Here is a 27,731-nt window from a genome sequence, read left to right as displayed (position 1 = left end):
GGTGTCAACTCCTGGTGACCACAGAGCAATGTAGTTTTTGTGGTATAATACAGGAGGGGTTTACCATTGCCATCTCTCACCCAGTATGAGATGATGCCTTTCAGTACCTTCCTATATCGCTGCTGCCCGATATAGGAGTTTCACATAATAGGATTATTATTAGAATTTCAGCTTACCTTGCTTGCTTGTCATGTGGTGTGATATGCTTTCCTTCCTGCTTTTTAAAGGCAACTTCCATTCTTGGACACTCTTTTCTCTCTGCTTGTGATGTTAACAATGAAGATAGCATAGGATTAATGAAAGTAAGATCCAAATTGATTCCGATATAACCATATTGTTCCATGCGATCTGCAACCTTAACCAAGAACTGGATTTGTCTATTTTGTATAATATGAAACACAAATATTTTTCTCTGTACCATCCATTATAGTTTACAAAGTGATAATGCTTTGCTTCACTTGTATATGCTTTGTTCTGCCCAGTCATAGTGCAGATAATTAGATGTCAGCTATTCCTTGCAGATTTCTTAAATCAGTGTTGACCTAAAATAAGTAATACACTGACCTGAAATAAGTAACTAGTGCAGATGTGGCATTTGTACCTAGCAAGTAATTAGTGTATACATGCTCAGCAACGTATGTCCTTTCTTCTGGAGCATAGACAGAGCAGGGATATTTTGCCTGTTTGTTCAACAGCGTGCATGTAGTGGGAGTTGTGTGCCACCCCAGCTGTGTCCCTGCAGTCCTTTGTTAGTAGAGGTGTTGGCTAAATTGTACAGTTCTGCATAATACAGAATTCTAATCTCTGAGTGCAGGCATGGCCAAAGATAGTTTGGTGAGATCATGGGAAGCAAAAAATACATATGAAAAACAGCAACAAAGTACCATTGTTGGAATGCAGAGTCATCCAGATGCAGTATTTGGAAGATCACAAATCTGTCTTGGCAAGTATGTTACTTCAAGAAAAGGAAGCTTCTGGAAGAAGCTTCCTCTGAAACTGCTGACTTGTTTGGGGAAAAAAGAAAGATTTAAGGGCAGCTGTCAAGATACAAATGCATTTCTAGAGCTACCTAAGGTTCTTTTTTTATTCAGCTTCCCCCCCAGTCTTTCTGAATAACTGCTGCACCACGTTATAATAAAAGCAGAGCTTTTCCTCTTGAAAAATTGTGACATTTGAGATGCGTTTAGAATGTGAATGCTCTGCTTTGTAGCAAGAGGCAATTTAAAAATCCATTCCTCTTAAAAAATTCTGCATTTTTAGTGGTGCATATTGCTTCTTCTCATCGTAGCCTCCTCTTATTTTATACTTGGTAACCCTGTGTGTGTGTGTGTTTGTGTGACCAAAATATGACTTATTTAATCACAGATAGGATTGTGCTGAATGGCAGGGTGGGGTCCTGGAGACTGCAAGTATTTTTTGGCCTCGCTGCCAAAACCAGTCAACGTATATGGAATCTTGGAGATAGGTAAGGCTGAGAGGGAATGACTGGTCCACACTAAGGGTTGTGGCTGAGCAGGGATCGGAATCCAGGACTCCCAGGTCTAAATCCAGCACTAGCGCTGGCCTCCACATCCAGCACTTGCACTGGCCTCTTAAAATTGGCAGCCCTGTGACTATCAAGTGCCTAAGAGTTGGGACTGCTGCCCAATATTTGACTGGCTAAGTGCCAACCAAATGTTAACTAAGCAAAGAGTGCACTTTTCAGAGTAGTGACTTGCTTATATTTAGCAGGGGGAGAGTAATTGTCCCTATCCAATGCCAGTACACCATCCCTCCAGTTGCTGCTGCTGGTGTCTGCCTTATGTTTTTTTTTAGATAGTGCATCCTTTTGGAACAGGGAATCACTTCTGTTTTTCCCTCGAAGTAGGAGGTCATGGCTCACAAAGGGTTAACTTCCACACCTTGCTCCCGATAGACAGGAAATCTCAGGTGTTTTTCAGGTAGTTGAAGTCTATCCCCTTCTCCCAGCATGCTCAGGTGCGATTCCCCAGTTCCCTCCTGTCTTTGCTCATGATCAGACATACACCAGGGCTCCTGTCCAATTTCTAATCCACTTTCATCCTTTCTACCGGTGAGCTTTTCTCCTTTTTACTACTTGGCATGGATCCCTCGCAAGCTGGGGACACCTTAGCAGGTTCCCTATCGGAGAGCCAGGTGGGGCGGGGGAGAGAGAAAAGTGGGGCGGACAAAAGAGGCTGCTAAGTGCTTCTGCCATGAGCCCTGTGACCCACACGGCACAGGGAAGAATAAGAAGCCAGTCCCTACCCCCTGCTCAGCAGCAAACAAGAGAATCTTAATACAGGCTGCTTGCAGTGAATCACTGCAGCAGCTTGGGGGTCAGGAGATACATGTGGCCGGCAGGGGGGAGTGGGGCTCAACTCCCCCTCCCCCCGATTCCACCCAACTTGGTTGGGCCACAAGGTGGGGGGGGGGACTTCTCAGGTTCCTCCCTTGGACCTCCCCTGACCACCCGGGATTCTGTCCTGCAGAAGAGCCGTTGAGATCCCAGCAGGTCTTGCCGCCTTTCCTTTCCTGGGTGTGGCGGCGGTAACAGCGACCAGAGCCAGGCTCCTTCACAACCCAATGCCACCGCGCCGGCACAGGGAGTAAATCCTGCACTCTCCATTTGGTGGTGATGTCCAAGGCGGTCAGCGGGGACTCTCTTCTCGCTGCCCCACCGATCAGCATTGGTGGCGTGGCTTCTGCCTGGCCAGATCAGGGATGGGACCCAACCTGTCCCGCTGCCCAGCGGGGCTGTGGCACAGACTTTCCTTCTGTGGGTGGCCATTGACCTTGCCCCCCCGCCACCACAGTCAGGCTATGTGCCGCCGCCACTTTGCCCCACCACAGTTGGGCTATGCGCCGCCGCTGCCTCTTGTGCTACCGCCGCTGCTTTGCCTCACCAAAACTGTGGACATGACCCCCGAAACGCGGGTGGATAGCCCAGCTTTGGCGACAGGGGCAGATGGGCATGCCTTACAGTTGGCCCGTGATCCTCTGCCAAGAACGCAGACACTGGGCATGGCACCATTATTGGAGAACCCAAGTGGCCTCGAATTGGGAGGGATTGGAATTGGGAGGGAGGGCAAGAGAGGGTGGGAGGGGGGAGGGAGGGCAAGAGAGAGTGGCAAGGGAGGGGAGGGGGCAAGAGAGAGTGGTGAGGGAGGGGAGGGGGTGAGAGAGTGGTGAGGGAGGGAGGGGAAGAGGGGCAAGAGTGTGGCGCGGGAGTGAGGGAGGGGGATACAGCCAGCCCCAAAGAGAGCACAGATGCTCTGTGTGGGTTGGCTAGTATTAATTATTTCACATTTATAGTCCGCTCTTCCTCCAAGGAGCCCAGAGCGGTGTACATGGTCATGTTTGTCCTCACAACAACCCTGTGAGGTAGGTTAGATGTACCAGTGGGGATTTGAACCGGCAACCTTCTGCTTGTTAGTCAAGCATTTCCCCACTGCTGTTTAGGAATACAGGAAGAGTTCTGCTTCCTATTGAACTTCACCATCTATTGTGCCTTTTCATACTTATAATGGCTGTAAAGCAATGTGAAAGTACCCCCATTTTGTCATGGCAATGAACTCTTAAAGCAACTTGGTGATATCCAGAGGTTATATAAGAGGTAGAATTAAATGCACAGATGTCTTAAACATAAAAACTAGGCAGGTACAGCTATTACTAAATAGAACTCTGTCAGAGAGTGTGGTTTATTTCTTTGGGTTACAGTTTCTGTGGGTTATTTTACTACTCTGAAAGAAGCAGTTAGAAGTAATGTCCCTCTGAGAAACACACACAGTAGTGTCCAATCAGGATAATCTGGTTTTTAAGGCAGGCTAGAGATGTATGTAACTGTATGTAACATTTATTTTTACAAATCCTCCAGAGCATTTTCTCCCACTACCAGCATACTATCAGTGGAGCAAAGAAAAATCTGAAGCTGAAGGACTCTACCTCATACCAAATAACCCAAAAGGCATAGCTAATGGAAGTAACATGGGTTTACTATTACACAAGGTTTCTTGAACACTACACTTTCTTGCTTACGTTAACACGCAGACAGCAGCATGGGAGACATCACTCTACAGATAGAACTCTACACACATGTGCACTTGAAAATCCACACCAAGACAGGCCCTTGATAAAATGAACACTTAGGCAGGCTAAAATCATCAGAATTTTAGATTAAATTCATAAAGAGGAGGATCAAACTAAGCTTGCCAAAAAATCCTTAAGAGCTTTTTGCTGACAAGAACTGGACACACACACACACATCCATTCATTAACATCCCTATCACTAGCTCCCTTCGACAGCCTTGTACTCAAGATCTTCCGGAGAATCTAAACCCAAATGGAGTATTTTTTTGATAACCTATGACACAGGTTATTTGGAAAATTACTTTCCACATATACACTAGCTGAATGGTAAATCTGAGCTTGCGGGGAGGGGGCATGAAATAGAACCCTTCACGCTAAGTCCAATGTTTCTTTCTCATATAGTATAGGAAGCCATCCTTTACAACAGGACACACCAGAGCGGTGCCCTGACGGAAGGAATGGATCTAGCATGGACAATCTGTTAGAGGACTGTACACCCAAAGGCATCCTGAGCTGACTGGAATGATGGAACCTGGTAGCTGCCCTGCAGATGTCTGTAGAGGAGGGGAGTGTGAGCTGAGAAGGCAGCCAAGGTGGCCATGCTTCATGTAGAGTGGGCCATGATGGTATGGGGCACCGGTGGGGGGAAAGGGCTTCATAAGTCATGGTAATGCAGGCCCTGATCCAGTGTGAGAGGGTAGCTTTTGAAACTTTTGGTCCCAGTGATGTGGGGTGGGAAGACATGAACAGGGAGTCTTATCTGTGCAATTCTTTTGTTCTACAAACGTATATATGCAGTGCCCTGTCAATGCTAAATGTTTGACACACCCTTTCCTTAATGTGGGAGGAAGAAGGGCAAAACAATGGCAGGACAGTGTCCTGGGATGGGTGGAAGATGGGGATATTCTTGGTGAGAAGGTAGGGTCCATCTTAAGCACAACAGAGTCTAACTGGAATAAACAGCACCCATTTCAGACTGAGAGTGCACCCAATTCTGAGATCCTACGAGCTGCTCAAAGAGTGAGTAAGGACATTAGAGACTTTGCTAAGGTTCCAAGTGGAAACCCTATGAAGGGGGTGGGGTAATATTAAAGGCATCTAATGTGAAGATAAAGTAGTAAAGAGCTTGAATGTCTAAGTTTAAAATCAGAGGAGAGAGCTGATGTTTGTCACCTCAGCGTATTAGGGCGGAGTCCCTGATCCAGACTGGCTTTCAATAAGGCTAGTACCTAGGGAATGCCCATCAAGAGGGGTCTATGCAATTTCCTCCTAGCCCAGTGAAGGAAGGCTGCCCAGGTGGTCCAATATATGTGGATGCTTGAATGCCGACAGGAGGAGAGGATGGTGTTTAACACACACCTAGGATATCCCTTCTGCGGTGTTCAGCTTCCAGGTGCAGAGCTGGAGCTGGGTCTGGATAGAGTAGAGAACCTTGTAAAATGCAGTCCAGACAGCATGGTAGGTGCCAAGGTGAGGCAACTGAAAGAGCCAGGAGGCAGGAGAACCATGGTCTCTAGGCTTGGGAGAGACAACTAGGATTAGGTCGACCCTTTCCATCCTTATTGTCTTCTACTTGCTCCTGGTAGACAAGTTAGATTCAGGCAGAAGGATCAGGTAACAGGAAGTCTGGCCTCCTTCCCAACAGGCACTGGGAGCAGGATCCCCAGTTCCAGAGCTGCCACAGCCCCACAGTAGAGTGTACATAAAGAAGTACAAAAAGGAGGCAAATAGAAAGAAACCTGACCCACCAGTGAACCTATTTGCTCGATCCACAGGTGGACCAGATGATCTCCGCACACTGTGTTGAAAGAACCACTCACAAAGTCCAATGTTTCTTTCTCACACAGTGTAGGTGATTATCAGTAACAATGGGACATGCTAGAGCGGTAAAATGTGGGAGGAAGCGGATCAGGCTGTGACAACCTGCCAAAGCACGGTGTGGCCAAAAATAGCTTCTACCAAGACAAAGGCATTTATTTCCTAGAACTTGATGACGGGAGAGATGAAAGACCAGGTAGCTGTCTTGCAAACCTCACTAAACAGAGCATGTGCAGAGAAGGCAGCTGTGGTGCATACACTGAAGGTTGAATGAGAAATGATGGGAAGGACAGTGTTTGGTATGCCACTGTGGTACACGCTCTGATCTGATGTGCGTGGTTGGCCTTGGCTACCTTAGAACCCAGGGAGCTAGGGTGAAAAGAGATGAAAAAAGGGAGTTGGCTCAATGCAGTCCCCTGGTTTTACGACTATATATGAACAGAGCTGTTGTTGGGTCCAGCGTGGCTGGCAGACAGAGCACAAAGAGCGGCCACCTGTTTGCTTGGGGGGAAAGGCTGAAGCAGCAGGGAAGGGGCGGTGTGCTCTTGATCTCCCCATCACCTGCAGGAGCCACATGTTGTTGCAAATAGCCTGAATTAGCATGTGCTTGCTTTGCCTGGTGCCATTTTGCTTACTCCAGCCTTCACTTGGCTTTGCCCTTTCCAGCTTTTTGCACCTCAAAATGGTGCTGCCACCCTTATGTTTTTCAACCCTGGCTCTTCCGAACAATAGTGGAGCTTCTTGGAGACCCTGGCCTAGCAAGGGCCGAGGCAAATTCCTCAGAAAGGGAACCGGCCAAATTTTCCTCTGTATGGGAAGGTTCCATGAGGCAGAGGGGAAAGAAAAAGGTGGAAGTTACAGGCAGATTAGATCAGGGTTTTTGGGGGGGCGGGGGGAGGCTTGTTTCAGGAAAGTAGGAGAAGGAGAAACAAATAAGACAAAAAAATTAAACTCACCACACCACGGAAATGCACAGAAGGAAACTGCAGGAAAAAACTGGAGGCCAGATGGAATGGGAACAGGAGCTCCAGTTCATGTGTCTAGACAGAAGGCAAGACAAGAAAAGAACTGGGAATCCTGTTCCCAATGCCTGCTGGCTCCTGGTCTGGGGAGTGGGGGGACCAATAGAAATGGGGCCTCTCTCTAATTGTGCTTTCTGCTGCTGTCAAATATTAGGACAGTGAAATGGCAGTGTCAGCAGAGTTGGGTTCTGGAGAAACCACTCAGAACCATGATTCAAAATTGTAAGAAACTTTACTTAAAAGAAAGAAAACAGCTTAGTTATATGCTCATTTGGATGGAGAGAGAAGTCTGTGTCTGCGGAGGAAGACAAGTAGGGATGTGCACAAACCAAGTTTCATGCACAGGTTTGGCACTGCTGTGGGGGAAGGAGGGAGAGTAGCGAGCAGGATCTTTAAAAAGGAGGATTGATTAAGTGCAGTCAAGTCGGTGTTGACTCTTAGCAACCAGATAGATAGATTCTCTCCAGGATGATCTATCTTCAACTTGGCCTTTAAGATATCTCAGTGGTGCATTCATTGTTGTCGTAATCGAGTCCATCCACCTTGCTGCTGGTTGTCCTCTTCTTCTCTTTCCTTCAACTTTTACCAGAATTATGGACTTCTCAAGGGAGCTGGATCTTTGTATCATGTGTCCGAAATATGCTAGTTTGAGCCTGGTCATTTGTGCCTTGAGTGAAAATTCTGGATTGATTTGTTCTATGATTCCTTTGTTTGTTTTCCTGGCTGTCTATGGTATCCTCAAAAGTCTTCTCCAGCACCAAAGTTCAAAAGCATCAATGCTTTTTCTATCTTGCTTCTTCAGAGTCCTGCTCTCACATGCATAGAGTGTCACGGGAAAACCATTCTAATCAATTCTAATCTTTGTAGGTGTAGACACGTCCCAGCATGTAAATATCCTTTCCAAGGCCTTCATTGCATCCCTACCAAGTGCTAGTCTGTGGCGTATTTCTTGACTGCTGGATCCTTTAATGTTGATGGTCCGTCCTAAAAGGCAGAAGCTATCCACCACTTCAATGTCTTCATTATCAGTTCTGAGACTGGTTGCCATACCCGTTGTCATTAGTTTAGTCTTCTTTACATTTAACTGTAGTTCCATTTTTTCACTGGGCTCCTTGACTTTCATTATTAGAACTTGCAGAATATCAGTGTTATTGACGTTTATTCCTCCAACTTTAAAACCACGCTCATCTTCTTCCAATCCAGTTTCTCTCAGTATATGTTCAGCATATAAGTTGAATAAATAAGGAGAAAGTATGCAGCCTTGTCTTACTCCTTTGCCAATCTGGAACCAGTCTGTTTTACATGTTCCGTCTGGACTGTGGCTTCCTGTCCTGTGTATAGGTTTCTCATGAGAACAATGAGATGTTCTGGGATGCCCATTTTCCTAAGTATATTCTACAACTTGACATGGTCGACCCAATCAAAGTCTTTTCTGTAGTCAATAAAACACATATTGACTTCTTTTTGGTATTCTTTGGCTTTCTCAATTATCCAGCATGTATCAGCAATGATGTCTCTTGTTCCTCGGCCTTTTCTGAAACCAGCTTGAATATCCGGCATTTCCATTTCCACGTAGGGCTCTAATTTGCGCTGGATGATCCTGAGCATTATTTTGCTAGCATGTGAAATTAAAGATATTGTGTGATGGTTTGTGCAATCTGTTAAGTCTCCTTTCTTTTGGTGTGGGTATGTAGACTAACCTCTTCCAATCTGTTGGCTACTATGTCATTCTCCAAATTTGCTGGCATAGTTTGGTTAGAGCCTTGACTGATTCTTCTTCTGTTGCCTGCCATATTCCTGTAGCTATTCCATCAGTTCCTGCAGCCTTCCGACTTTGTAATGATCTAACTTCATCTTCCCGTACTGGAGGTTCTTGCAAGTAGTGAATATCTTCTAGAGTATCTTGGATGTTGACATCCCTGCTCCACAGGTTTTCAGTATACTCCTTCCGTCTCTGTTTGATCTTCTCTGAATCCGTTACTATCTGTCCTTTGGAATCCCTTAACATACTAATTTGAGGTTGGAACTTCCCTTTGAGTTCAGAAATCTTTTGGAAAATTTTTCTCGTTTTCCCATGTCTATTTCCATCCTCAAGATCTTTACATATATCATTTTAGTACTGCTCCTTGTCTCTTCTAACAGCTTTCTGAAAATCCCTATTAAGTTCCTTCATGAGGTCTTTATCTTTCTTCACTTTGACTTCTCTCCTTTTCTTAGCAATTTCAAGTCTGTTGTGACATCCATTTTGCTGTCTTGTTTCTTGGTCTTGGGACAAGAACAATGAGATGTTCTGGGACACCCATTTTCCTAAGTATATTCCACAACTTGACATGGTCGATGCAATCGAAGGCTTTTCTGTAGTCAATAAAACACATATTGACTTCTTTTTTTGTATTCTTTGGCTTTCTCAATTATCCAGCATGTATCAGCAATGATGTCTCTTGTTCCTCGGCCTTTTCTGAAACCAGCTTGAATATCCGGCATTTCCATTTCCACGTAGGGCTCTAATTTGCGCTGGATGATCCTGAGCATTATTTTGCTAGCATGTGAAATTAAGGATATTGTGCGATGGTTTGCGCAATCTGTCTCTTTTCTTTGGTAATGGTAGGTAGACTGACCTCTTCTAATCAGTCCCACCCTCCCCACCCACCCCGAATACAGTTCCCGCCAAACACAAGCTCTTAAAACTGACTCAGTGGCTCTCTGCCGAATGCAATGAGTTGGTCTGCTATGTAAATTAAGAGCAATGGGGAAAATAAATTCTTTAGTCCAGTATTATGATAATGGCACAATAGACAATATGCTGTATCAGGAGTTCTCAGCCTTTTAAAAACAAGTATATCCTTCTATGGTAAACTTTCAGCTCATGTGGGTGATTATAGAAGGGAGAGACTGTTTTAAAGTCTGGAATTAGACTGCTTATGAATAACTTAATCTGGATGTAAGCCAGTGACTGGGGTAGCCCGTCTCATAAGTCTAACATTAAAATTATTTTGTATGTATACACAACACAAATTTAAGTGTTAGAATTAGGGAGATGGGCTACTGTAGTCACTGGGTCATATCCACACGAAGTTATTCATCAGCAGTTTTATTGAAATTAATAGGACAAATTTACTTGTCCTGTTAACTTCAATGGTACATAGGAACATAGGAAGCTGCCATACACTGAGTCAGACCATTGGTCTATCTAGCTCAGTATTGTCTTCACAGACTGGTAGCGGCTTCTCCAAGGTTGCAGGCAGGAATCTCTCTCAGCCCTATCTTGGAGAAGCCAGGGAGGGAACTTGAAACCTTCTGCTCTTCCCAGAGCGGCTCCATCCCCTGAGGGGAATATCTTACAGTGCTCACTTGGAACCTTCTGCTTTTCCCAAAGTGGCTCCATCCCCTGAGGGGAATATCTTACAGTGCTCACACTTTTAGTCTCCCTTTCATATGCAACCAGGATGCACCCTGCTTAGCTAAGGGGACAAGCAATGCTTGCTACCACAAGACCAGCTCTCCTCTCCTGGATGGTATCTCCAGTATGGTAGTACTCCATACTGAAGTTTGTCAGTCAGGCTGTAGGGAGTGGGTATGCTGCAGTGTTCTTTCTATTTTTCCCCCCATCTGTATACGGGATGAGTTTTGTTCTTTTTGGCAGTATCAAGGCAGTGTGCACGCACCTGCATTCAGAGTGGGACCTTCCTAATTCAACCTGAACGGGATAGAAAATTAATTGAGTGGACATCAAAAACCGTGTGAGTGTGCACATGCACACACCTTAGAGGGAACACTGGTATGCTTAGCTCAGCATGTAGCTAGCCAATTATGAGTAGAGATGGAGGGTCTTTACCTTCCTCCCTACGCTTCTGCTGTGGGCACATGGCTGAGGACCGTCAGCTTCCAGCCAGCGGTTCTCAGAAGGAGAACAAATAGCACGACTGCAGTGGGAGGCAGGAGCTCCAAGTACCCCCTGTTGGGAACGCCTGTGCTTTATTGTTATGAGCTTGATACTGATGGTCTGGGACTGACAGACACTTCGACAGAGGCTTGGCTACAGAAGTCTCTGTTCTGTATGTCACTAGGACCATCAATACCCAACTGGGTGATCTGGTATGCTAGTTTTATGTTCTTTAAATACCTCAGCTCTGCAGTTTGCTCGGTTCTCAACAGATGTTTATTCTCCTTTCAGAGTTTTAAGGACTGTTGAGGGAATTTGGAAAATGGTTGAAACTTGGAAAACAGTTGTAAATGTGAATATTTATGTAACTTTAAGTTGTTAAGTTGTTTAGTGTTTTTGTGTATACTTTTATTTCTAGTTAATTGCAGCTTGACTTCATAGTCCACTGTAGTTTGACAAGCACTGAACAAAGTTATATGGCAACTAATATAACTGTGTAACACTTTCCAAAATTAGTAAAGACATCCGTTTATAAGAAATTTTACAAAGTATACCCTCCTAGGTACATTAAATGTTCTGTTTAGTTACGGATTAACTGTAACAGTCTTGGAGGAAACTGATTATCTAGATCCATTTCAAATTGCCTTTCGGGTGGGCTATATAGGGTTGAGACTGCCTTGGTTGGCCTGATGGATGATCTCCAGTTAGTTGATCTTTTTGGATCTCTCAGTGGCTTTTGATACCATTGACCATGGTATCCCTCTGGATCATCTGAGGGAGATGGGATTTCGGTGGCACTATTTTTACAGTGGTTTTGTTCCTATCTCTCTGGTAGCTTCCAGATGGTGTCACCTGGAGACTGTTGCTCTGCAAATCAAAAATTATGGTATGGAATTACACAAGGCTCCATACTGTCCCCAATGCTTTTTAACATCTACATGAAACTGCTGGGAGAAATCACCAGGAGACTTGGTGTGCAGGGTCTTATCAATATGCCGATGACACCCCAATCTGTTTCTCCATATCAACTTCATCAGGAAATGGCATAAATGCTTTCTTAGAAAAAATTATGGGCTGGATGAGGGATAACAAACTGAGGTTGAATCCAAATAAGACGGAGGTACTGATTGTAGGGCATCAAGACTGGAGAGATGGTTTAGATCTGCCTGTACACTCCCCGCAAAAGAACAAGTACATAGCTTGGGAATGCTCCATGATCCCAAACTCTCTCTAGTTTCTCAGGTTGAGGCAGTGGCCAGGAGTGCTTTTTATCAGCTTCGACATATAGGTCAGCTATGCCCATTTCTGGAGGCAAATGATCTTAAAACAGTGATTACATATGCTGGTAACCTCCAGGTTTGACTACTATAATGCACTTTACATGGGCTGCCTTTGTATGTAGTCTGGATACAACTGGTACAGAATGTGGCAGCCAGACTGATCTTTGGGACAACCCGAAGGGACCATATAACACTGATTTTAAAAGAACTGAACTGGCTGCCAATATGTTTCTGAGCGAAATACAAACTGATGATTATTACCTATAAAGCCCTTAATGGCTTGGGTCCAGGTTACTTAAGTGAGCCCCTTCTTTGTCATGAACCCTGCCGCCTATTAAGATCATCTGCGGAGGTCTGTTTACGGTTGCCACCTGCTTGTCTGGTGGCAACTCAGGACTTGGCCTTCTCTTTGACTACCCCGGGACTTTCAAAATAAGAGCTTCTCCGTCAGTGTTCTCTCTAAGGCGTGCCCATATGTTCGCGCTCACACAGTTTCTGATGTCTGCTCAGTTAATTTTAGATCCTGCTCTGGTTGAATCAGGAAGGCCCCACTCAGAATGCTGGTGCGCACACACTGCCTTGATACTGCCGCCCAGAACAAAACTCATTCCGCACACAGATGTAAAAAATTAGACAGAACACTGTTCTCCATCTCTGATTGCTTTTAAACCCTTAGAGGACACTTGTTTTATCAGGCTTTTAATTAAAACTAATTTTAAATTGTTTTATTCTGTGAAAGTGTTTTTATTGTTTTTATATTATATTTTGGGTGATGCGCACCGCCTAGAGATATATATAGGCGTATATAAATATCAGGCAGTATATAATAAATATGAAAATTAATTTAATTAATGTTTGCATTATTAGCTTAAATTAATGTTTATACATAATTGTTTAGGAAATATATGAAGTACCAATGGGTGCAGTAACTTGATTTAAAGTAGCTTCTCCTTAAATCATGTTTCAAAATCATCAGTTTAAATCAATCCACCCTGTTTCTACAGGGAGAAACCATTACTGCCATTTAATATTTTCATAGTATCCATAATATATTAGGTGTGTTGCAATTAAAGAACATAAATGAGATTTGTCCACAGACTTACAGCATGATGTGCAAAGGAACTTGGAGAGAAAAGGAAAGGTTTGTTGTTATGGGCAGAGCAAGAATGAGGATAGAACAGGCATAATGATATGCAGAATGTTATTATGGAAATGCAAGAGCAGGGAAAGCTGCATTTTTAATGGGCTCTTCTTTATTTTTAAAGTCATGGGGGGCAAATGGCTCTTTGGAGGAAGGAAATGCTATGTACAGGGAGCAGCAAGGGGTAAAAGTGTGATTGCTGGAGAATATTGAAACTGTATTATTGAAAGCATGGGCATAGGATGTATGGGGGCGGGGGCTGTGGTTTGATGTTAAAAGGATACTGATTTCATATGCCTGGATATTTATACTTGACTGGTTATGAAAGATTCAGGATGTTCTGAATGTGGTTTAATTGCATAATACAGTATATTAAATGTTAAGGTTGGGAAAATTCACTGCAGCTGATACTTAAGAATTAATTTGTACTTGGATGCAGAGATTATTGCAACAGAAAGTACAATAAAAACTTCACTATGGGTGCTCTACAGAATCTTTGCTCGCACATAACATAAAATACTTTTTCTTTTGAATCTCTCTGTTTTAAAAAAGAGAACACATTTTGCACTTCAGCTCTAACGTTCCAGTTTTTCCTCTATTTTTTGACTTGGATCTTACTGCTACTGAATACAAACGTTTTATGCTTATGGAGGATACCTTTTGTCAGGATGTTGGCCTTGTTTTTTTAGTAGAATCTTGAGTTCTACCAGCTAGGTGCAAATTGGTGGCTTAGAGCCAGGTGTAAAATATTGGCTGGGAGGATGGAGCCAGTGACCTGCTGCACTCTAGGATGAAAACTGGGATGTTCCTTGCATATATCTGAATACACATTTGAGTTATTACAGATCAGACATTGTGACTTTTAATTTAGAGGTGGGGGGAAGCCGCTTTGGTGTTGCTATTGTTACCCAGTTGAGTCAGAGATCCTTGCCAGCATACGGCAGATCATCCAGTAATTTACCAGTGGATGCCTACCTCTGCCCTGTGGAATGTAAAATAATAGTAATGATAATAATAAACCTCCAAATACCACTAGCCTACTAACTTCAGGATGGAATCTTTTTATTTAGAATAGCACGATTGGACCTATATTTTGGCACATTAGTATGAAATTTTGAAAATCTAAATGGAGCAGTTCCCCCCACCCCCGTTCGTTTCAGAGCTGCTGTCTCCTGAAGAACTGTTGACAAAATTTCAGACTTAATTTAATACCAGTAAGAATGCCCAAATACAGAAGCTATTGTGCAAAGAAAATAGTTGAAAAAGGAGGGTCACAAGCATAATGAGCTCAATACAAGGGTTGGGTTGTATTAAAACTCTTCTAAACAAAGAGAGACTCTAGTTTGGACCTCTAGGGCCATTTCAGAGCATCTATCCACAAAGCAGCCGTACTTGGAGAGCTCTTCAAAGAACTCTTATTAGTCAGGGATGTGTTAGGCCTAGATGTCCAGAGTGAAGCTTAAAGCACAGAATGTACAACAGTACCAGTTATTGTCTTCTCACCCTCACTTCTTGGGGAAATCCTTCAGTCAGCATTTTTGAGAACATATTACATAATTTGGGGGGGAGGGTGGAAGTGGGCCAACCCTTGAAGATGTGATCAAGCTGACTTGCAGATGGAATAGGCCACTTGGCCCCATCCAGTCAACATTCTGCTTTAGAGGCTCCTCAGATGTAAGCTGTACCATGGCAGATTACTGCCTGGTCATCACCATTCATACAGTCCTTTCCCAACAGTGTGCTGTCAGAGGGAAACTTGGCAAAACCCTGCTGTTATTAATCAACAGGTAATTAGACTTGTGCAGCCTCAAGCTAATGCAGTATTTGCTTGTAAAGTGAGGTTGGGATAAGGTGGAAGACCTGGATGCAGTGGGTATAGGAACTGGGATGCTTTTTCCAACGTAATCAGAGACCATCCTGCAGTATGGGGTATTTCTTCATACCTTCAGGAAACGACAGGAAGTTATCACAGCAAAGCTTTCCTGGAGGGCCAGTCTGACCCCTAGTCCCCAGTTCCTTTTCCTGTCGCCTCAGGATTGGCATGAAGGAGAGAGAGCTCCGGCAAGTGAACTTTTCCTCCATCTTTTTCACACACACCCCCGATCTTCTGGGCCAGGGCTTCTTTGCCGAGCGCCTCGCTTCAGCCCTATACTCCGGTCTGTTTCCCAGCGCCTCCCTCTACTTTTTAACTTCCCCGCTCTCGCTCTAACTTGCTCTGACTACCGCCTATGGAGCGCCCTCATGCCGCCAACGCCATTTTGGCGTCATTGTTGGAGGGGGAACAATGGGGGGATTACCAGCCCCTCGCAAAGATTCAAACCGCCACCCTCGATCTGGGGGCGGAGAGCGGCACACAAAAGGGGGGGGGGAAGCCCCAAACGCCACCCTTCCTACGGGGGCAGTGACCAGCCCAGACGCCAGCGTCACCCTTTTGAAGGGGGCTGAGGCAGACACTGCACCCCCTAAGGGGACGGAACCCCCCCCCCATGCAAGAAGGCAAAAAAGACAAAAAAGAGGGAGAAATGGGCAGCGAAACAGCCGGCAGCGGACTGGAAACGCCGCAAAACAGTCAAGCCACCGGTTGCGCGGCTGAGCGAGCGCCTGCTCTTGCAGGCTGTCTGCCAGCAGAGACAGCCTCGCCACATCCCTTCCCCGCAACTCCTAGCTCACTAGGGAGCAGAATTGGCCCAGAAAGGTCCAGACACTGCGGCGACCGGCACGCCAACCCCACAGAATGTGGCAACGGCGATCACGGTTGGGCTTGGGGGCGCCGCGGACGCAGCCGCTATGGAGCCGCAGCCAACGGAGGCGGTTGGGACACGGCTGACTGGCACCATGAGTAACCCCCCGTGGGGGCAGGGGGCAGAACCCCAAATCTCGGAGGAGGGAGCCACGTGGCTTAAGGGGCTCATAGCCAGGGAGCTGAGGTCTTTTCTCCCATTCCTGGCGGTGGAGGTGGGACCCCCTCTACCCAGGGGCAGAACGCGACACAGGAGAGACTCTTCCTCATCACCCGATTCAGGTATTTTAAGGGGGGCCATCCCAGAGGGCGAGCAAGGGCGATTCATCCCCAGGGCACCCATGAGCAGAAAGAGGAGGCAGCTCCACCCCCCCTCTTCTCCCTCAGACTCTGAGGTGCCCTTTCCATAGGGCCACCCCACGGGGTCCCCCCAAGTAGACCACAAGTAGTGCCCGCCCCTCAGGGGACGAAGGGACCACCGGTGACACCTGGGGGCCCAGTAAACCTGCAGGGGTCTGGACACTCTTCCTCGGGGACAGAAGAAGGGGAGATATCAGAGGAAGAGGAGTTGTCCCAACAAGCAGCCTGTTCCGTCCACTTGTTTGCACAAAGGGATTATGAGGTGCTACTAGCCAAAGTGCGATGCACCATTAACGTTGTATCCCCTATGGAGACTCCAAAAGCTAGCCAGGGGTTGGACCAGGACGCTTTTCCGTCCACTTCCAACCCCACCCCCATAATTCCATTTCCCCAGCTGTTCCTAGCCACCCTAATGGCGGAATGGGAGACGCCTTTCTCTCACAAGTCCATGTCCCAATTCTACAACAAATTTTACGCTGTCCCACCAGAGGTGGCCACGCTGTTAGCGCCCCCCCCCCAGTGGTAGATGCCCCGATTACCCAATTGGCGTCAGGAGCAGTACTTAGTAAGGAGGGAGAAGAACAGCTCAAGAGCCCAGAGGACAAAAAATGCGAATTCCTCCTTAAAAAGGCACACGAAGCATCGGCAAACGTAGTGAGGGCAGCGGCAGCAAACCCGGTCTTTGCCAGAGCATCGGTTCTCTGGGCCTAGGAACTGGTCCAACTGGTTCCACCCGAGAATACAAAACTGCACCAGGGCATCAGTAAGATGGCCAGGGCCACAGCGTTCATGGCAGATTCCAGTCTGGCCTGCATCCAACAGGCCTCTAGAGCCATAGGTTCGGCGGTAGCTGTCCGGTGCTGGCTATGGCTTAAGCACTGGAAGGTAGACTCCAAGTCCAAGCTAAATTTTGCCTCTACCCCGTTCAAGGGTGCAAAGTTGTTTGGAGACTCATTGGAACCCGTCTTAGTGGATACCAAGGAGAAGAAGAAGACGATGCCATCCGCCAGGGGAGAAGCCCCAAGACCGTTCAGGACAGGGGGCCAAACAAGGAATTTTCGTCCCTCATTCAGACAGTCCAGTTATTCGTCAAGCAGCTCCTTTTGGGACTACCACCAATACAACCAGCGACCTTCCAGCCGACCCCATTGGCAACAACAACGACCCAGGGGCGGGGCCCGTCAACCCTTCAACAAACAATTCTGGGCCCCCACTTTTCAACAACGTAGACAATGACTCATCTGCGGTTGGAGGCAGGTTGTAACTCTTCCAGGAAGCCTGGGCTATGACCACCTCCGACCAGTGGGTGCGCCAGATGGTCTCAGAAGGCCTCTCCCTGGAGTTCTCATCCCCACCCCCCGACAGCTTTTGTGTCACGCGAACTCCCAGGAATCCAGAAAAGAGACATCAGATGGCACGGGCCATACAACACCTACTCCAGATAGGAGCGATAGAACAAGTACCTAGGACCGAATCTGGGTGCGGCGTTTTCTTGATACTTTTTCTGGTCCCCAAAAAAGATGGGTCCTGGAGGGCAGTTCTAAACCTGAGACCCCTGAACTGGTACATCTTGAAGCATACTTTCAGGATGGAGTCCCTCAGAACTATCAAGGAGGTAGTAAAGGTCCAGGAGTTTCTGGCATCAGTGGACCTGTCAGAGGCCTACCTCTACATCCCAATTCACCCGGATCACCGGCACTTCCTGGGATTCACCTTCAACAACTAGGAATACCAATACCGGGCGATGCCCTTCGGCCTATCCTCGGCACCCAGAGTGTTCACAAAAATCATGGTAGCACTGATCGCTCACATCAGGACCACGGGGTGGGGTGTGGGGTGTCCGCATTCATCCGTATCTGGGCGATCTCTTTATCCGAGCACCATCACGGCCAAAGGCCAGGAGAGATATTCAAAAGACCCTGGAACTCCTGAGCCTCCACGGATTCGTGGTAAACCACCAAAAGAGCCATCTCCTACCTACGCAGAGACTCCTTCACCTAGGGGCGGTCTTTGACACGGCCAGGGGGATCATTTCTCTAGCCCCAGAGAGGAGAGCCAAAATATCTCAACTCATATCCGGTATACTGGATGGGAGCTCCAGCCACGTCATGGAACTCGCCACGCTGCTGGGCTCCAAGATAGCTTGCATAGAGTGCACTCCTTGGGCCAGGTGGCACTCACGCAATCTACAGTGGCTCCTCCTTCCACACCAGGACGACATCAGGACACGCGCACAGATCCGTATCCGGGTCCCACTCAAGGTCCGGGTGTCACTCCTCTGGTGGAGGTCCCGAGCTCTATCCAGGGGACTGCCATTCAGCATCCCGAGCAGAGTAACAATTATGACAGACGCAAGCCTGGAGGGGTGGGGAGCCCACCTAGGATGTCTCTTCGTCCAGGGAATTTGGCATCCACGGGAAGGCAGATACCCGATCAACCTACTGGAACTCAGGGCCATACGCCTGGCCCTGATCTGCTTCTTACCACACATCAAGCATCGGCATGTTCACATCCGCACAGACAACACCACGGCAAAATCCCACATCAACAACCAGGGCGGAACGAGGTCCAGGGCACTCATGTGAGAATCAGCCAGGCTCTTCACGTGGGCAGAGAGAAATCTCCTGTCCATAAGGGCAGAACATCTGAGCAGCGCCGCAAACCACAGGGCGGACTGGCTCAGCAGGAGGCAGGTAGACTCAGCAGAGTGGACTCTGAACCAAGAGGTATTCGATTCAATAGCCAGGGAAATAGGTTGGCCAGTAGTAGACCTATTCGCAACCAGTGAGAACAGGGAGGTGCAACGCTTCTTTGCTCGGTTCCATCATCCAGAGGCGGAGGGGATGGATGCCCTATCAACCCGCTGGCCAGTGGGCCTGCTCTACGCCTCCCCCCCCCCACAGCAATAATAGCCAGAGTGCTTCAGAAGACTCGGCAAGAGCGAGCACAGCTCATACTAATTGCGCCCAGATGGCTGCGTTGCCCGTGGTTTGCCGATCTATTGGACATGTCGGTGCGGCCACCCTGGCTTCTCCCAAACGGGCAGATCTCTTATTCCAGGGCCCCATACTGCACCCTGACCCAGACTGGCTCCAACTCAACGCCTGGACATTGAGCGGGAGAGTCTAGCAGCGCTGGGGTATCACCTCAAAGTACAGAATACTATTCTGGCCTCCAGGAGAGCATCCACCAACAGAATCTACCAGACTACCTGGAGGGCCTTTTCTCTATGGGCCAGAAGAAAGGGAATTCATCCCACAGCAGCAAAGGTTCAGGATGTATTATTATTCTTGCAAGATGGCCTAGATCAGGGGCTACAACCGAGCACCCTCAGAAGACAGACTTCAGCTCTGGCCTCCGTTCTGGAACTGAGATTGAAGGACTCGACCCTACTTCATAGCCATATAAAACGTTTCCTGAGGGGGGCAGCTAACCTGGCCCCACCGCCTATAACTAGATTTCCCTCATGGGACCTGAACAGGGTCCTTAATGCGCTCACGGGTTCTCCATTCGAACCTCTGAAGGAGGCATCTCTTAAGGTACTTACAGGTAAAGTACTGTTTTTGGTGGCAATCACTTCCGCACGCAGGATTTCCGAAATAAGCGCCCTATCAGTGCGGAAGGAATTGTGCATTTTCCAGAAGGAGGCAGTGATATTATACCTGGATCCCACGTTCATGCCCAAGGTTAGCTCAACCTTTCACTGGTCACAGCCAGTTGTATTACCTTCCTTTTGTCCACAACCCTCACACCCCAGGGAGAGAGCGTGGCACTCGCTGGATGTTAGGAGAGCGCTGCGCATATACATACGGAGAACTAGACCATTCCGCAAGATGGAGGCCCTCTTCGTTTCCTGTAATCCCAAATCAATGGGAAACAAGGTCTCCAAAGCCACTTTGGCCAGGTGGATAAGAGATACAATCATACTGGCCTACAACGCTCTAAAGATTCCGGTTCCTAGTGGCATCACCGCACACTCCACAAGGAGCGCATCCGCCTCAGCGGCATTCTCAGCAAAAGCCTCACTCCAGACTATATGTCAAGCAGCAACATGGGCTTCTATCGCTCCTTTCATCAAACATTACAAAATTCCAGCTGTCCACGAGGAGCAGGCAGCCATGGGCCGCACAGTGCTCCAACAGGTGGTCTAATACACTTCTGCGACCCTGCCAGGCTGGCAGGTAGAATGTCTCTAGCTTGGGTATGCCCCATACTGCAGGATGGTCTCCGATTACGTTGGAAAAAGGAACATTGGGTCTTACCTGTGAAGGGTCCTTTTTCAACGTAATTGGAGACTATCTGACCCAACCCGCGAAAGTGGAAGCAGTATCTAAGTTACCAGCATTTTACGTGTAAGAGGTAGATGTATATATGTAAAATAATAATAATAATAATAAATAACATTAACGTAAGAATAGAAGAAGAAGGTTAGCCTAAGGGCAGGTTTAAGAGGACCAACAATGAACCAAAACGGCATTGCGCGGTTGGGCAGACCTATGGGCAATGGTCAAAGACTCCTTCTGACACTAACCTTGATATAGGACTCTCTCTCCACTGAGTTATTCACAGCATCATCCTTCGGCACGACGGTCGGTACAGGAACTGGGGACTAGGGGTCAGACTGGCCCTCCAGGAAAGCTTTGCTGTGATAACTTCCTGTCATTTCCTGAAGGTATGAGGAAATACCCCATACTGCAGGATGGTCTCCGATTACGTTGAAAAAGGACCCTTCACAGGTAAGACCCAATGTTCCTTTTCAGTCCTACTGCCCTAAATTGTTTGGGACATGTGGACTTTTTAGGAGAAGAGGTGGAATTGCTTCCTGTAGCAGTTTCCTTGACCCTGCGTTCTCATTTACTTGTGGTCTAATGAGCACCTGAGACGTTCAGGTAGCTGAATGTTTAGATCAGCATAAAAGCTTCATATGTAAGGCACAATCCAAAGTCAGTAGTTCAAGCATTTTAAGTCCAAGTGATCTAGAAGGCCATTAATACAGCTAGGTTATGTGGTTTATGATTGCAGAACTTAACATCAAAGAGGCTTGCATCCATACTGCTAATATTTTTATCTATCTATCTATCTATCTATCTATCTATCTATCTATCTATCTATCTATCTATCTATCATATTTTTACACCGCCCAAAACTTACGTCTCTGATATTTGAATAATAGTTGTTCTGTTGCATTTAAAATTTTACTTGAATCTGCCAAGCAGCTTTGATCTGATAACCCAAGTGAGCCTTTGAGCTAATAACATCTGATAAGTGCTGGTACGTTTAAGATCTGATGCAGCATAGTGGTTAAGGGACTTGCATTACACTTTGTGTTTGTGGTGAACTCACTAGGTAGCCTCCCTAGTTGCAATAGGGGGATAATTTTTGCTTGCTTTACAGGGCTGTTGTAAGGATTGTAACAAGATAACTGAAATGTCAAGTGTTTTGAACACCCAAAAGAACTATTCAAATTCCTCTTTAAATATTTGGTTGCTTTAGGGATTATTGCAAACCAAAACAATTGTTCCCAAACTCTTTACTAAGGATATTAAAGACTTTGGTTTACAATCCTTTGTTTCAGGGAATTGGTCCCTTTTATTACTCAATTTTCATTCCCAATGTCTTGCAACCTAGCAGTAAAGTCTGTTTCTTCCCATTGTTCTGATCTCTCTCCCACTTTTCGGATAGAGGAGGATATTGTCTAGTATTTTGGGACTTCTGCTGGGTCTGACATGGTGTGAGAACAGATGTTGTGCAAGGTCTGTGTTACTTAAAGAAATCAAGTCTACTTTGAGTTTATTATTGTGAAGACATGGGTTATAAATGTTTTGGATAAATAGCTAACAAGCAGTCAAACCCAGAGGAGTTTTGTCAGGAGCAGTGACAACCAGTAAAGAAACAAAATAACTGGAACCGTGATGACTTGTAAATATAGTCTCTATATAAGAGAGGACAGACAGGAAGCTGACTTTGCAGAGATCCTGCTCTTCAGATAAAAGGCAACTGGGGTGCGCTACTGGATGGATGATGCCTGTGGGTTTGCTCTGGTTGTTTACATAACGAGAGATCTGCTTTACAGCCTTATGATTTTTCTCTTTGTCTCCCCCTCTCTCTTTGCTTGACCTGCTTTCTTTCAAGTATGCCCTAGTTTCTATACAACCAGGAGTTTTCAATGTTATTATTAGAAAGTTACTTTCCCTTTTTTGATTAAGGGTGCCTGTTAAGATTGGATGCCTTTGGAATGGGGTGGTGGTGGTGGTATTATATATATGTCAAGCATTATTTTATATGCCATAGAAGCAATGGCACATGGGAAGCTGAAGTTGGGGGAAAGGGGGAGTGTCTGTCAGCCAGAGTTAATTGAGAGCATGCCCTTGTGTGAATATATTTCTGTAGTGTGCGCGCGATTCATTTCATTATGGAGGGGGAAGGGAGCAGAGAGGCTGCAGCTGCTGGTAAAGTGATACAGAAGTGTCGACAGTATTGTCATGGAGGAAACCTCCAGCCTGTGTGTTTCCTTGGCTTCTCTAAGAAGCAGAAAAGTCCTACTGAAAACAAGTAGTTTAAAGGCACTTGCACGTAAGAATATAGATGAAAGACCAGACAGTACGAGTGGTAGGACTGTATTGCCCATGATTGCATATGTGCAATAAAATAAATAAATATTTTATATCTATATATAAAAATAATTGAATTGCTGTTTGGTGACATGTGTGGGGAGTTTGTTGGAAGCAGTAGTTCTAATTTGATCATAGCTACTTTCTACACGTAATCTTTATGCTTACCTGCTTACATGAGGGCAAAGACAAAAAAAGTTACTGTTTATACTAGATAATACTTTTATCCAGCATTGACAGAAGCTAATGCAGAACCTTAATTTGTGTCATTGCCTGGTGTACGAGGAATGTGCCGTATTAGTACTGATAACAGGGTTGTTTGTTATTAATAGGATGTATCCTGTCACAGAAGTATGAAAGAGAAACTCAAGTATGTAGTACACCGCTCTGGGCTCCTTGGAGGAAGAGCGGGATATAGATGATGATGATGATGATGATGATAAATCTAATTAATATGCATATATCCAGTGCAAATAGCAGCAGCAGCTCTAAGGGGCCTTTGGTTATGCACTTTCCATGCTGAAAGTCCTTGTTGCTCCCTGTCATGTGTCAGAGAACATGTTCAGAGTGCCTCTCTCTGTTAAATGCCACTGCTGCAAGGAAAGCCCATTGTGGGCTATGCATACCAAAGAAAGTGGGGTAGAAGAATGTTTGAAAGTCTCGCAGGGTAGTGTCTATTGTTAAGTTGCAGCTCAAGTGCATTGACACTCAAAGGGCAAAGGTGGCACACGTGTTTTCCAGGGAAGTGTGCATTTTTCCAAGCGTGGGACTTGCGTGGGAATGCTGCTCCTTGCCCCCGTCCCTATCAGGACCCAGACATGTTTTCCCTTTATAAGCTATACATTTGCTTCCATAGGAGCCTGAACAAGTCCTGTAGCCTCATTTGACCCTGGGTCTCTCTCCCCCGCCCCCTTTCTTTGGGTGGGGCAAGATGGGATTTGCCTTGTATCCTGAACCTAAATACACTATCCTGTTGGTTTACTTTCAAGGACGTGTGCTTAGAACTGCAGCCATTGTTAGACTTCTGGGAAGGCTTCCCTTACTTTAAGGAAGCTCCCTGGGACAACTTGTGCAGTAAATAAATATGCACAGTTAAGGCTGCATATGCATAACCAGCAGAAGCTGTTTCACAGCTGCCTTTTTTGGGGGGGGGGCATATCCACAACTAAGTCATATCAATGTTTCAATTTTAGATGATTGAACCATGGTTCTATTGCAACAAAAACAGACCAGTTGGACACTTGCTGGGTCCTGTTGCCTTTAATAGAGATACCAAGTTTCTCAGCCTACGAGGCCCTGTCAATATATGTGATCAGAATCTTTGGTAATAGGTTAAGTACATTCAACACTAGGATTGTTGCAGGTTTTATATGGACCATTTTTATTTATCTAATAGAACCCAGAATAGAACTAGTGTTCTGAGTACTACATAATGTAACTCCTGATTGTCGGGCATTTCTCATGGTATTAGCTAAGTATCATCTTAAGCATGATGCTGACTGAAGGGTTTAATGCACTCATCTAGGCCTGCTTTCTCTCAAGATTGCAGGGTGTTGCAACAAATGTGCAAAACCTTACTGTCATTTGCTGTGTGTGTGTGTGTGTGTGTAAAACATTTGATTTAGACAGACAAGTCCTATGGCAATATCGGTCTGCATACATCTGAGTCAATGTCAGAAGTCTGTATAAGTTGCCATCTCTATTTGGTTCTTGACAAAATATGTTTTTCTGCAATGATTGATGCCCCATATAACAGCAGTGCTGTGTAAGACTTGAGAATACATCAAGTTCCATGCTCAGACCTCATTTTTAGACCCAGATTTTCCTATTTTGTTCTAGGAGCTTGTTGCAAAGGAACTGATACAGAAAGGGCTTTTTAATTGACTTGGCAACTCAGGTTGCACTCCTAATCACATTTACCTGTGTGTAAGACTCATTGACTACCATGGGACTTACATCTGAATAAACATGCATAGACTTGTGCTGTGAAGGTATCATCTGTAGCTTTATGCTGTTTTAGATTTTTGTTGTTTAGTTTTGTCATTAACTTTTGTCTCTCTAAATTTTTCCCCCCAGGATGGACTGTTGAATTAGGAAGCATCACAGACCTGGTCATACAACCCGGCTGGCCCACACTCTGCTTTATTTATCTGTTACTAGTTATTTAAATTGAACTTTTAATAACCTGCCAGCTGCTCTTCAGACACACATGGTGCATTGTTGTCATTCCCAGAATCAAGTCTTTGAAATCCAGGCCCGTGGTAACCTTCATCGAACAAAGAGGCGACCTAGAGAATACATCTGCAACAGGACTTGTCAAACCTGCTGCCCTCTATCTTTCCCATTAAGTGTGCTGTCTTTTCCTAGCACATCATGGAGCCCACAATGGAGTATTGCTTGACACAGGTTCTGCAGAAGGATGTTGGGAAGAGACTTCAGGTTGGCCAGGAACTGATAGATTATTTCTTGGATAGACAAAAATCTGCTGATCTTGAACACGATCAGACCATGCTGGATAAAATGGTTGATGGTCTTGCTACCTCATGGGTCAATTCCAGCAATTATAAGGTAAGATTAGTTTGTAGAGATGAGATTGCTGAGGCCAAGCATTGTTTCAAATTTTGGCTGGTTTGCACAGACTTTTCCTTTTGGCTATGAAAATTACACTCCTTGCTTAGCTTGCAAAGACTATTGAGCTTGTTCTCTTAGTGATCAATGTCTGCAGTGACACGTTTTCCACTTTGTGACACTTCATACTACCAAAATAAGTAAATATGTACACAGTAGAATTGGGAGAGGTTACAAAGCAAATATCTGAACTTGACTGAATTAAGCATCTTTCCCTAAAAATAGGATCTGCCATTATTAGACTGTCGTTCCACCAAATTTGGTATCCTTGCTCATGACAGTGGCCCATATTGGATGTTTTTGGACAAAGCCTATAGCACCTTATGGTGTACTCCACTTATATTGACGTGTTCCAGTCTCTGGCAGCATTGGGTTTTGGGGAATTCCCTTAGCAAGAGCGTAGGAGAAGTATTTATATGATTTGCCACTCTCTTTACGGGCCTCCATAAAGATATCTAGTCAGAATTATATTGATACAAAATTGGACTTGGGACAGATTTTATAAAGGTACATGGTATAAGAACCACAGGGCTTATGCAAAAAAATGGCAGCTCCATGTCAAGTTCTCCTCCTTCTGTTTCATATGTATAGAACTTCCTCCCATAGGTTTATTCTGTGTCCTTCCTGATGTTTTTATACTTTGTTTTCCAGCCCTCCTCCTCATTGGCTGTTACTGCTAGTGTAGAAGTTGCTTAGCGTGATGACAAACCCATCGTTGGGAATTAGCAATAGTGGGCAGCTGTCCAAAATCCCAGCACCCTGGCAGGGCCCATCACAATGCCTGAACTGGAGAATCCCTTGGGTAAAATTGGGTCTGGCTGCCATTTTTTTAATTAGCTGCCACTTTATCATTATTATTTTTGTTGCAAAACAGAATTTTCAATGTAGGTATTCTGAAGCAGTGTTGGGAAAAAAATGTCTGGTGCCCATTGGGGGCTGCAGTTTCCCTCCACATATCAGCATTCTTAGAGGGGTGGAAATGGTGATGGTGGCCGCTGGTTGATAGAAATGCCAGTGCCACCTGTGGTAGTGGGAGAATAATACTGTATTTACCCAAATCAAAGACGACACTGCATTTAAGACCACCCCCTTAAAATACAGGTTATATGTATGTTATACATATAAAATACAGGTTATATGTTGTACTGTATTTACCTGAAAGGAAGAGGACTTTGAATTTAAGACAACTCCCTGATTTCTAACATCAAAGGACTGGGAAAAAACCTAGTCTTAGATTCAGGTAAATACAGTTTTTGGTCACCAAGATAGCGTCCCACCCCACAAACTGATGTCAAGAGACAGCATAAGTTTTATTTCATGTTACGGAGAGGGACAACTTGACCTGGGACAGCTGTCTGTGGTAGCAGCCTAGTGTTGTGTTGCATATAACTTTACACTGATGGGCATTCTTCAACTGGAAGGATATTTGGGAGCTGGATAAGCACTGGTGGTAGCTCAAAGGAGGGTGGGGGGTTGCCCTTGTCTTATAGAGCATGTTTACTTTTATACTAATCTCAATGACTTCCAGTTTGTTTTATACAAAATTCGGGGTGCTGGATAAAATCTTTAAAGCCCTAAGAGTTTGTGACCAAGATATTGTTGCCTCTTTCTGTATGGTGCTCTGTGTTCAGCTGGGAAGGCCTATTTGTGGGTCTTGGCACAACTGTCAAGCAGTTGGTGGAGATGAAGGAAAGGGATTTCTCAGTGGCAAGCTGGTAGCACCCAGAACGTGGAAATTTCTGCCTCAAGAGGTTCCTCTTGCTCCCTCCTTGATACTGTTCTGCCAGTGTTGGAAAGTATTTTTTGTTTAGGCAAGCATTTGGCCTGCCATTTACTTAATTGTTTTGTTCCCTCTTAATATTGTAACCATCTGCTGCTGCTGTTCTATCTTTATTGAATTATGATTTAAAATCTATTTATATTTTCTTTTGGTATTGGTTATGGTTTTAAATATTGTGAGCCATAAACATTTTTGTGATGGAAAGACAGGGCATAAATCTGGAGAATGAACTGATGACTAGCTCACAAATGTCTGGTATCAGTATTTTCGACCCTGAAGATAGGGAGAGATGATATTCACCACATATCAGGTGCAGACGTGTGGTAAAAGCCCTCTTTAGTACTTGACGGTCTACTTAGGAGCAGTGTGGACGCGTGGGTAC

General features: G+C 45.5%; 1 protein-coding gene across 35 annotated transcripts in view; it reads left to right on the top strand.

Annotated features, from left to right (window-relative positions):
• The window catches only part of CLASP1 (cytoplasmic linker associated protein 1), a 314,919-nt gene that overhangs the window by 19,190 nt on the left and 267,998 nt on the right, over positions 1-27,731 (top strand). For all 35 annotated transcript variants that reach the window (XM_053312677.1, XM_053312569.1, XM_053312671.1 and 32 more), the window contains exon 2: positions 25,018-25,509. In XM_053312677.1, coding sequence (XP_053168652.1) covers positions 25,315-25,509 — 195 coding nt within the window. In that variant the 5' untranslated portion in view covers positions 25,018-25,314. The remainder of the gene's footprint in view (positions 1-25,017; positions 25,510-27,731) is intronic.

Source organism: Hemicordylus capensis, chromosome 1, assembly GCF_027244095.1.
Source record: "Hemicordylus capensis ecotype Gifberg chromosome 1, rHemCap1.1.pri, whole genome shotgun sequence".
Lineage (NCBI taxonomy): Eukaryota > Metazoa > Chordata > Lepidosauria > Squamata > Cordylidae > Hemicordylus > Hemicordylus capensis.
This window is presented reverse-complemented; position numbering and strand designations above follow the sequence as displayed.